Genomic DNA, 12,844 nt, shown 5'->3' on the forward strand with positions numbered 1-12,844 from the left:
TGCTGTTAACTCTCAGAAAAATCTTTGCCTTACACCTGCACTAGGAAATGTACCCAAAATGACCAATTTTCTACTTTATATTCATTTCACTTGAAAACAATTTTATAGAGCTTTCAAGGAAAGAGAAAGGAAAAGAGAAGACAACCATACACACAAAAAGCTGCCACAATGAATCCCTTCAATACAAAGATTGAACAGAATACATTTTTTACAGCTCAATTGACAATTCATTGTTTGAAAGGAGTTATAATGAAAATGCAGATAGCTCACTCACTTCAATAGCATTAGAAATTACTGTTGTTATAATAATAATACAGACTAGACTAATAGCTATTCAAAGAAAGAAAGCCCCTGATAGATAGTAGAGGATAATTTGTATTCTCTGGACATGGAATATATTGAAAACATGACAGTCTACAATAAAATCTGACTTTCCACACTAATGAGTGAAGTTGCTCACTTGCGGAGGAAAAAAAAAAACAGTTTAGAAGAATAACTTCTTGAAAATTTCCAAACAGGCCAAAGTACTTAACCAGTCTAAAAGACATTTTTGAAATACAAATGCAGAGCCAGTGTAATATCCAGATAAGTGGTCTAAATTTTTATCTGCAGGTAAATTCCAGTTATATTTTTAACAATATGATTTATAAACACTCAAAATGTACTCAAGTCCCTCATCTATTCTGAACTCCAATTATTCTCTGGATCATTAAGATCATTGAGCTGGGCATGGTGGTACAAGCCTGTAATCCCAGCAACCCCCAAGGCTGAGGCAGAAGAATTACAAGTTTGAGGCTAATCTTAGCAATTTAGCAAGGCCCTAAGCAACTTTGTGAGATCCTATCTTAAAGTGAAAAAAATAAAAAGCACTAGAATTAGCTCAGTGGTATAGTGCCCCTGGTTCAATCCCCAATACCAATAAATGAAAAAACAAAAATATGATGATTAAGAACATGAGGTAAGGTTAGAAACTGGTTTTCTCATTTCTGGTCCTTCTAATATAAAACACAGAATTGGACATACAGTAGGCACTTTGTAAGTATTTAAAGAAATGGACAGATGAAAGAATGGGAGGGTGGGTGAATAGGAGCTTATATTTATGAGAGCTATGCCAGAACTCCTTCATACATTGTTTTATTCTGTATGTTGTGATTATTGTTACTCCCACTTTACGGAAAATAAAAGTGAGGCACACTGTGAAAGTAATCTGTTTAAGTTCATGCAGCTGGTATATGGCAGGGTTGGTAACCCATACTCAGCAAACTGAAGCATGATTTTCTAAATTCTAGTACAGAAAAGAAAAACACGGGCTGGGGATGTGGCTCAAGCGGTAGCGCCCTCGCCTGGCATGCGTGGGGCGCTGGGTTGGTCCTCAGCACCACCTAAAAATAAAATAAAGATGTTGTGTCCACCGAAAACTAAAAAATAAATATTAAAAAAATTCTCTCTCTTTCTCTAAAACAAACAAACAAACAAAAAACAATTTTCTCCTCTCATGCTAATTATGTGCAATCTCAAATGAGATGGGACAGGGGACAAAAAGAAGTGCTTAACTCTATTTTTGGAAGCTATTTGAAAACACCCCCAGGAGGGAGTCACATATTTTAGGATGTGAACCAAAAAGGACATGCCTTCTTTGGAACATGAAATTGGCAACTGATATACATGGAACTACTGTAAACACACTGAAAAACACATATGGTTTGGAAGGACCAACCAGCCAGCAGATTCTTCAGGCCTAATGAGGAAGAAAGATTTTTTGCTCTGAATTTCTTTTAAAAACACAGGACATTCTAGATCATGCCATTACTCAGTTCAGACTCATCTCAGCTTCCTACAGTTACCTTCCATACATGTGATCTGAAAAACGAAAGCTAAAAAAATTTAATCATGACAGCCTTGGGATACTGTAAGATCTGAGGTGCTTTTAGAAAAATCAATTTTTATGAAGTTCAGGATGAAGAATTGTGGCAAGTGTATTTTTATTATACACTAATTATTTGAAAACATTCCCTTTACTTGGTAGTTACCAAGCTAAAGTATTGAGTCCATTCTAACATCTTACTTTGTGGCTACACTTGATTTGGTTTGCTACCAACAACCAAATAAGGAAGCTAGGGATAATGTCATAGTTACCAAGAAATCTTACCAACTAGAGTGTATAGTTAATGGCTCATATTACATTTATCTGAGGTTCAGTAGAAACTACTCAGATCTGGGTTCATCCTAGGTCAAGTCTATCTAGTCTCTGCATGTAGGGCTGTGTGTATATTTCATTCCAAAGCCTCCCAAAGAGTCAGTAAGAGTTGGGAACAACACTCTGGTCCAGTCCTGGTTGAGTAACACTTGAAGCTAAACTACATAGAGATTAAGTGATCTGACCCAAGCCATACAGGTGTTTGGCTACAAGTACATGATTTGAATCTAGGCTTTCTCACTCTACCACTGCTCCTATCAATAAGAAGCTTTCGTTGAGTGGAAATCCTTTGACTGTATCAGAGATATCTGTAAGACAGTTTGACTCCTGTTACATCCATGTCAAAAAGATGACATGAATCATAAATTTGCTAATTCTTTTACCGTGTTGTAAATATTAGCCTTTCTTCTCCCTAACATTATATTCCCTCAAAATAATACACATTTTGTCATTGAGTGGTTCTCATGTCTCCTACAATTCTCTTAAGCATTTTGAAAGCCATTCTAGAAACTCTTCGTGTTTCCAGGCAGCTGGGGAGGAAATGACAATAACGTCTTTCTTTTTGTCTAGAAAGAATAGGAGGCAGTACAATTGAGTAAAAAGAGTACTGAGCTGTTGTTTGTCATAGAACCCAAATTATGGTCGTACTTCCAACACTGTATTAAGTGAAATAATGAATATGGAAAAAAATCATGAAAAATATTGGAAGAACCATCCAAACCTAATGTGATAACAAAAAATAAGAAAAATTACATATTTACATATTTAAGCTTCCCAAATCTAAATTATCAGAAAGAAAGAAGGAAAGAAAAAAGACTGAAAAGAAACAAAATTTTGTTAGAAAAAAAATATGAAGGTCCAAGTCTTTCTCTCTCAAGTATAAACACCTCTGGACAGACAGACAGACAGACAGACACACACACACACACACACACACACACACGAACACTTTTCTGGGATTCCTGCTGGGCTATTCTCACCACCTTCTCAAACACACCATGGATGGACTGGGAACTCCATATATACACCAAGATCTTCAACACTTTTCCTTAGCATGACTCTTTCCTTTCTCCATAGTGAGAAATGGACTCGTTTTTAGCGCCCTTGAGAATTGTTTACAAAGTCAGTTTATTCTTGGAGCTTCTCAGACAGCTTCAACAATGTTTTCAAGGCATGCTGGTACCTTGGTGATCTCCAGTGAACCATACCTCCTGGTATTCCATTTGCATTATCCTCTCCCTTGTGTCTGGGCTGGTCCTTGTTCCATGCTAACAAATAAAAAGCAGCAGAAGTAACTGCACCAGTTCTGGACATAAAGCTCAGAAAGTCTGGCAGCTTCTGCTTTTACACTTAGATTAGAGCTACTGTGTAAGATGTCTAACTGCCCCTGCCTACCATGCTGTGCAGAAGCCTAAAGAGTCACTGAAGAGGTCACTGTGACAGACAGCTACAGCTGAGTTCCCAGACAGGGCTGCTCCTATCTGCCAACCCTGTGGACAAGGCCATTTTGGACCTTCTATGGTGTATCACCCCAGCCAACATCAAGTGAAGCAAAGGAGCCACCTTATCAACCTACAGCCTTATAAGAAATAATAAATCATTGTGTAGTAAAGACAAAACTCAAATACTGTCACAAATTTGATGGTAGTTACACAAACACAAGAAACCATTTTAATTAGCATAAAGACAGGTACTTTTTAAACAGCACATAAGCCTACCTCCCCTGTCATTAAGCATAAAGTCTAAACTAAGGTGCAGCACGAGTTTGATCATGACAGCATGACCACAGAAGCAGCAGCAAAGTATGGTAGTTAAGAGTTTGGCCTCTGTTTCTAGAATTCCTAAGTCTGATTCCCAGCCCTGCCAAGTCATGAGCTGTGAGACTTTGGGCAGACTACTCACTCTCTACGTACTCTGGTTTGTTCTATAAAATGAGGATGATAATAATCATAATTAACGTTATATAATTCTCATTTGTATTATATGTGTTCATATATGTAAAATATACTTAGAATTCTACTTTGTATCTAAAACATAGAATAAGCATTAATTGTTGGTGTTTTTAGTTGTAATTATTATCACAAGAAAAGAATTTTGCTCAGTTCTACCTGGAAATAGGGTAGAGTAAGAGAGTATACAGATGAGAAAATTTTGACAGAAAAGGCTTTAATTGAAATGTCAGAGCAATAGATAGGGGTACAGGGGTGATGGGAATGATGATGAACATATGAGAAATTGGAGGATGGTGAGCTGTGAAATCAGAGAGGTAGGCAGGGATGCACCCTGTAGTTCTTACGTGCCACCATTAGGGCTAAGAAATGTGAACTGTGTGTTGTCAGAAGGAAGATACTGGAAGACACCACCAATAAGAAACTCTGTAATTATATCTGGATTTTGTGGGGTAGAAAGGATGGTCGTAGCAGATAACTTCTAGAGGTTAGAAGGTGATTGAGGAGATCACTTAGAAGGTGATCCCACGTGATATGCAACAGTTGAGTCAAGTAGAAGATTTTGAATGGAGGTAGAAAGGAAGAAATGTATTGAGAGCAATTTAGAAGATAAAGTGAGAAGGAATTGATGACTAAAAGATGTGGAGAGGGACACATGAGAGGAGGGAATAGAACACAAAAATTTTAGACTTGGGCATCATACTATAGTCATACATGTATACACATGTATACAGCAACACAATTCATAATAGTCAAACTATGGAACCAGCATAAGTGTCCATCAATGAAAGAATTAATGCATAAAGAAAATGACGTAATATATACACAATGGAGTTTTATTGAGCCATAAAGAAAAATGGAATTAACACCATTTGACAGAATATGGATAGAACTTGAGACCATTATGTTAAGTAAAATAAGGCAAACTCAGAAGTCAAGGGCCGGTCATATGTTTTATCTCATATGTGGAAGCTAGGAAAGGAAAAAAAAAAAAACTGGGACTGGGGCAGGGAATCTCATGAAAATCAAAGGGATATCAGTAAAGGAAATGGAGCAAGGGGATGAGAGGGGAGAGGGAAGGGGGTTAGTGCTGGGGTCCCATATAGGCCAAATTATATTGTTATATTATGTTCATGTTTGAATAGGTAACAACAAATCCCATCATTATGGACAACTATAATTCACCACGGAAAAATGTAGAAAGAAAAAAATTCAACTTGACTATAGGAAAGTGAGTGGATCATGTGGTTATGCCATCAATCAACAATGTTATAGAACACTTCAACAACTCTATCAATTACTTGGATCATGTTGATATTTGTAGAATATCTCTCCCGTGAGAAACAAAATACAGATTCTTTTCAAGTACACACGGGACATTTATCAAGATAGACCATTTTCTGGTCTGTCACTAACACAATCTGACTTCAAGACAACTTATTAGCTACAATTGCCATAAGACAATTTCTAATAAATTTAAAATGATTTCAATCATATGAACTATATTATCTTATGGTATGGCATTAAATGTGTAATTTGTATGTTCAAGTTAAAAATAAAATTACTTTAAAAAAGAAATTATGGTTGGGCAGGGTGGTACATGCTTGTAATCCCAGTGGCTCAGGGGACTGAAGCAGGAGGTTCATGAGTTCAAAGCTAGCCTCAGCAAAAGTGAGACATTAAGCAACTCAGTGAGACCTTGTCTCTAAATAAAATATAAAATAGGGATGGAGATGTGGCTCAGTGGTCCAGTGCCCCTCAGTTTAATCCCCAGTATCAACTTCCATAGCCAAAAAAAAAAAAAAAGGAAAAAAAGAAAAGAAATTAGGAACAGAAATATGTCTGGGAAATCCCTAAATATTTGAAAACTAAATAACATATTTCTAAAAAACCCATTAGAAGAAACTGAAAGGTAATTAGAAAGTAGTCTGAATTGACTGAAGTTGAAAATACAGCATTCTAAAGAAAGGGAGAAAAGCAGCACTTAGAAATTTATATACTAACTGCCTATATTAGAAAAAGGATCAATGAGTAAACACTTTACCTTAAGAAACTAGGGAAAGAAATGCAAATTAAGCCCAAAAGAAGAGAATAAAGAAAGTTATAAAGACCAGAGCAAAAATCAATGATACAGGAAAAAAAAAAAAAAGAGAGAGAAGAGGTGAAACCAAAAGCTGTTTTTTGGGGAAGATTAATAAAATTCCTATCCATCTACTCAGGTTGATCAGGAAAAGGAGTTCAAGAAGGAAAACACATGTTGATAATATCAGGAATGAGAAGGATAACACTACTACAGAAAATAGATACTAAAAGGCAAATGAAGGAAAACCATGAACAACTGTAGGCCATTAAATTTGACAATTTAGACAAAGTGGTAAAATTCCTTGAAAAACAAACTATCCAAACTCACTCAAGAAGAATAGATAACCTGGATGACTCTATATTTATTAAAGGAATTGAAACAGTAGTTTAAGGAAACTTTCCTATTAAAGAGACTTTAAGACCTAGAGATATTTCCTGATGGATTACATAAAACATGTCAGGAAAAATTATGCAATTCTGTGAAATTGCTTTTAAAAAACTAAAAAGAAAGAAATTGTTCCCATTTACGCATCTTTGAATATTACATTATTACCCTAGCCGGACCAAAAAAAAATCAATAAAATAAAACAAATGTATAAAAAGTATAATGCAGGGGCTTGTTTCAGAAGATTGATTTAATATATAAAAATCCATTAAATTTACCATATTAATAAATAAAAAATAATAAAATAATTTCAATTAATATAGAAGAAGCATTTGACAAAACGTATCATGCATTACTGATAAAAACTCAGCAAACTAGGATGAAGAAAGAAATTCATTGACTTTACAAAGAACATTTGTTAAATACTAGAGGTAACATCATATTCAATGGTACAGGACTTAAAACTTTCCCCTAATATCAGGAATAGTGCAAGGGTATATTCTCTCACCACTTCTATCTAACATTTTACTTATGTTCTAGACATTGTCATTGATAAGAGAAAAAAAAAAGGCATCCAAATTGCAAAGAAAGAAGTAAAACCATATTTACTAATTGGCAATATAATTATTTATATAAAATGTGTGTTGGGACCTGGAGAAGAAAAGCTACAAGAATAAGTGAGTTCAACAAGAGTTACAAGATGAAAAAACATCAATACACAACTATATTTCTATATACTCCTGATAAATAATAGAAACTGAAATTTTAAAACTGTAATTTACAATAGCATCAAAGTGAAGTGATTACACATACGATAAAAGACATGTATGAGTGGGACTCTGACAACTACTAAACACTGCTAAGAAATTACAGAAGACCTAAATAGAGTACATCAAGTCCAGTGATCAGATGACTCAATATTATCAATTCTATACTAATCTATAATTCAGTACGATTCTAACCAAAATCCCAGCAGGTGTTGATTGGTGAAACTGATGAGGTGATTCTAAAATTCGTATTAAATGGAGAGGATTAAGAATAGCCAAAACATTAAAAAAAACCACAAAAGAACAGAATTAATTTGGAAGACTAACACAAGCTGACTTATAAACTACAATAAGCAAGGCAGGTAGCAGCACACTGGAAAAGAGATGGATAGAGACTACAGAAATATACCTGCATATACGGTCAACTCATTTATTATAAAGTGCAGAGGCAACCCAGTAGATAAATAATTGATTTTTCAACAAATGTTGCCATAATACCTGGCTATCCTTATTTAAAACAATATGAACACCACTCATCATATACAAAAATAACTCAAGATGCATCATAAACCTAAATGTAAAAACTACAACTATAAAATATCTAGCAGAAAACATAGAAGAGTATTTTTTTAACTTTGAGAGAGGTGAAGTTTTGTTTTGCTTTGTTTTTTAATGCAGTTCTAGGGAATCAAACCCAGGGCCTTGCACAGGCTAGGCAAGCCTACCACTGAGCTATGTTCCCAAACTCAAAAGATTTCTTAAATAAAACACCCATTGCGTAATCAAAAAAAAAATTGACAAAGTGACTATATCAAAAATAAAAACTTTTGTTCTATGTATAACAATGGGAATAAAAATAGAAACCACAGATTAGAATAAAATATATAAAAATAACACATTTTATAAGGAAATGATTTAGACCTAAAATATATAAGGAACTCTCAATATTTAGAAAATAAAATCTGTTAAGGATTTGTTTTTGATGAAATACTGGAATAAGTATTTATTCACCACTAAAGGTAGATGGATGATATATGAAAAAATGTTCATAATTATTTAGTTATTAGGGAAATGCAAATAAAAAACACCATGGGATACTACTATATAGCAATTAGACCAGAAAAAAATGAAAAAGACTGACCATACACAATGTTGGACCAGTTATGGATCACCTTAAATTTTCCTCTACAGCTGGTGAAAATATAGCATGGCACAGTGACTTTCAAAATCAGGTTTAGTAAAATCTATTTAGTAATATATTCATATATCTATGTATGATCCATCATTTCCCCTCTTGAAATTTAGCTAAGAAAAATGAAAGCAGACAACCTTACAAAGACTTATACTTGAATGTTCACAAACACTTTATTTGTAACAACCAAATGCCACTAACAACCAGAAAATCCATTGGTAAGAGAATAAACAAATTGTGCTATATCTATACATGGTATAATAACCAGCAATAAAAAGAAAGAACATGATTAAATCTTAAGAAAATAATTTTGAGTGAAAGACATACAAAAAAGAATACACATTATGTAAAATTCTAAAAGGTAAAAACTTATCCATAATCCGAAAGCAGAACAATGGCAATGGTTTTACCTTGGAGTTGTACCTTTTGCCTTGGAGTTGGAAGGGTAGAGTAATAAATGAGGGTATGAAGGAAGGACCATGAAGGGTCACAAAAATATTACTCAGCTTTAAAGAAGAATGAAATTATGGCATTTGCTAGTAAATGGATGGAGTTAGAGAATATCATGCTAAGTGAAATAAGCCAATCCCAAAAAAACCAATGGCACAATGTTTTCTCTGATATGTAGATGCTAATACACAATGCGGGGGTGGGGGTGCTACAAAAGAACAGAACTTTAGATTATATACAGGAGAGTGAAGGGAGGCAAAGAGGAATGGGGATAGGAAGGATCTTAGAATGAAACAGACATTATTAACCTATGTACATATGTAACTGCATGACTGATGTGATTCTACATGTACAGTCAGAAAAAAATGAGAAATTACACTCTATTTATGTATGATATATCAAAGTGCATAAATGCATTCTACTGTCATGTATAATTAATTAGAACAAATAAAAAATTTATTAAAAAGAAGTTTGGGTGGGGCTGGGATTGTGGCTCAGTGGCTGCAAGTGTGAGGCACTGGGTTCGATCCTCAACAACATATAAAAATTAATAAGTAAAAAATAAAGGTATTGTGTCCATCTACAACTACAAAAATATTTAAAAAAAAAAAGAAGTTTGGGACCAGTGAGTACATGTATTATCTTGACTGTAATGGTGGTTTTACTTGTATACACGTTTGTCAAAACTTATCAAGTTGAACATTTTAAATATGTATAAGTGGGCATATATCTCAAAGATTATATATGTTTTAAGTGGTAGCAGTGAGCCAAATAAGAGTAGTTTCTGCAAGACACTCGATTATGAATATAACATAGAGGGGAAGAGACAGAACACATGACTCCCCTAACAAGTACAGCTTTGCTATGGGAGAACAAGAGGGTGAGAAGGAATGAGGGAACCTCATAGAACCAAAGACTGAGTTACCCATGTTTTCAGTGGCGAGGAGCTTGAGCATATTTATATACCATAGAAAAGGAGCTATTGGGCAAGGGGAGAATGAAATTGAAAATGTGGGATGGAAATCCAAGAAGAAAGGCAAGTATTGAATAAGAAGAGCGTATGGGTAAGAATATAGGTATATCCTGTGGTTATGTTGAGGGATGCATGAGTTAGTAGAATTTTTCTGTTATTCTTTCTTCTGAGAAGGATGACATATGAAAGGAGTATGATAGTTAAGAAAAATATTGGAGCTTTGGAAAACTCATTGCCTATAGCAGTTGAAATGATGGTTGTAGATAAATGTTCAATCTTAGACCATTCTCATGTAATGAGATGAAAGACAGTAAAATATTCTATGCCAGTGAAAGCTCTTGCTTACATGTGTGCACAGTAGGATATTATCCCATAGTTCTCTGCCTTCTCTCCCTTTACCCTTAACCAAATTTCATTCACATGCTAATCTTCCTATTGATCCTTACCCACCTCTTCCCTCAATGCATAATAGATATTTAACAAATCCTTTAGATTTGCTGGGGAATATTTTGAAACACATAAGAAAATAGAGAATACTTTAATGAATAGCAGCTTCTATTATCCAGCTTCATCAAAGCTTAACATTATAGCATATTTATCTCAATTTAAAAAAATGCTTAAATCAAATGTAGGCTTACTGGCAAGACGGATTTTACCACTAGCAAACATCAACATAATCACTTACTTTTCATATTTCATATATTTCATGAAAAATGCCCAGGGCAACCTCTGAGAACCTCAGGTACTGTGGGTAGGCAAAGAATCAAATATGGCCAGAAATGGCCACTGGCAAGCTAATTAGGTAGTTTCCCTGAAGTAAACTGTTAATATATTAAAGCCATGCAAATTAGATCATGCCCACAGGTACTGAGTTTGGAAAATCTGCTCTAGCAAGGTATGAATTTTTAATAAAAATGATAATTATGACTAACAGCATTGACACTATTTTCCTTTAGCTTTCTAACACTCACTGCCACTTTGGTATTGGTAAATATGAGGAAGGCTAATAAAAAAAATAATTTTCCTCTCCATAGTATGTAAGATTTCTGAATCTGAAAGCATGCAATCAGTTTCTAAAGATAACAGCTTTATTCTTCATGCAGTTATGAATCATCCATTAAATTAAAAAAAGTTATAATTTTGATAGTACCTGCCAAAACCGACTGTGTGCATCTCCTCTCAGAAGTTCAACGGTATCCCCTGCCTGGATATGTAATGGGGGTCCTTCATGAAGAGCTGGGGGTGGTGTTCCAGTGTAGTTCCTAATGACCTGCATCTTTGGCAAACCTGAAAATAAGCAATATGAGTTCTAGAATTGAGAAAGCAATGATGTGTAAAGTCCAAATGTATTTTTTTAAAGCCATTATTAATATTAAAAATATTTTTAACATTTTTTCTTTTCTTTTTTTAGTTGTAGGTGGACACAACACCTTTATTTTATTTTTATGTGGTGCTGAGGATCCAACCCAGTGCTTCATGCATACTAGGCGAGTGCTCTTCCTCTGAGCCACAACCCCAGCCCAACATTAAACACATTTTAATACCACTAGGTCCAAGTAAACATTTGAAGTAATTCCAATGGAATGCTTTTCAACTTTCCTATTATTCGAGATGGTAATAGAAGAAGACACGAATTTATCCCCTGATCCCTTACATACTTTCCCTCTCCCTCACCATCAATCTCTTTTTAGTTGGAAAAATATTTCTCTTTCAGTTGATGCCTGTTTGATAAAAAACACATCATGTATGGTACAGTTTAATGGAAAAGAATCAATTTTTTCATCAATTCTATCCTTTTTGCCTACTACTTTCCTCTTGGGCATTGGCTGATTTCATCACTAAGGAGGCTCACCATTTCTGTGTATGTATCACACTGCCCAGTATAAGGTTGCTATCTTAAGGTTATCTTTGTAATTCAAAAGTAAAGGGGTGATGGATGTGCCACTGCAATACTTAAGACATTTATATGAAGAAACTCTATGGGTGGCATTTATATACTATGGAGTATTATTCTGCATTAAAAAATGACAAAATCATAGAATTTGGAGGGAAATGGATGGCATTAGAGCAGATTATGCTAAGTGAAGCTAGTCAATCTTTAAAAAACAAATACCAAATGACTCCTTTGATATAAGGGGAGTAAACAAGGACAGGGTAGGGACGAAGAGCTTGAGAAGAAGATTTACATTAAACAGGGATGAGAGGTGGGAGGGAAAGGGAGTGAGAAGGGAAATTGCATGGAAATGGAAGGCGATCCTCAGGGTTATACAAAATGTCATATAGGAGGAAAGGAGGGGTAAGACAAGATAATACAAATGGAAGAAGTGATTTACAGTAGAAGGGGTAGAGAGAGAAAAGGGGAGGGGAGGGGAGGGGAGGGGGGATGGTGGAGAATGGGACAGACAGCAGAATACATCAGACACTAGAAAGGCAATATGTCAATCAATGGAAGGGTAACTGATGTGATACAGCAATCTGTATACGGGGTGAAAGCGGGAGTTCATAATCCACTTGAATCAAACCGTGTAATATGATGTATTAAGAACTATGTAATGTTATGAACGACCAATTAAAAAAAAAAAAAAAAGAAACTCTATGGGCTCAAATTTAGGCTTGCAAAACAGACCCAATGAAGGGAACATGTCCAAGCCAAGAGCATCAATGATATATGAAACAGATCTGTCCACTCTCTGTATTTTTTTGAATGTTCAATGAAGACATTGAAGACATCAGTTCAATATTTCATTTTTGAGAACAGCAACTTCAACTTCACACAGGCCTAATTGTACCAATACTGGTCATTTAGAGGTGAAACTGCTCCCTCCTAAGAGAAAGATTGCTCATGAACA

At 34.9% G+C, this 12,844-nt stretch overlaps 1 protein-coding gene across 1 annotated transcript in view; it reads right to left on the bottom strand.

Annotated features, from left to right (window-relative positions):
• The window catches only part of Vav3 (vav guanine nucleotide exchange factor 3), a 357,495-nt gene that overhangs the window by 45,349 nt on the left and 299,302 nt on the right, over positions 1-12,844 (bottom strand). Inside the window, exon 20 of the mRNA XM_077791577.1 lies at positions 11,146-11,282. Within this exon, the coding sequence (XP_077647703.1) occupies positions 11,146-11,282 (137 nt within the window). The remainder of the gene's footprint in view (positions 1-11,145; positions 11,283-12,844) is intronic.

This window comes from Urocitellus parryii, chromosome 11 (assembly GCF_045843805.1).
Source record: "Urocitellus parryii isolate mUroPar1 chromosome 11, mUroPar1.hap1, whole genome shotgun sequence".
Classification (NCBI taxonomy): domain Eukaryota; kingdom Metazoa; phylum Chordata; class Mammalia; order Rodentia; family Sciuridae; genus Urocitellus; species Urocitellus parryii.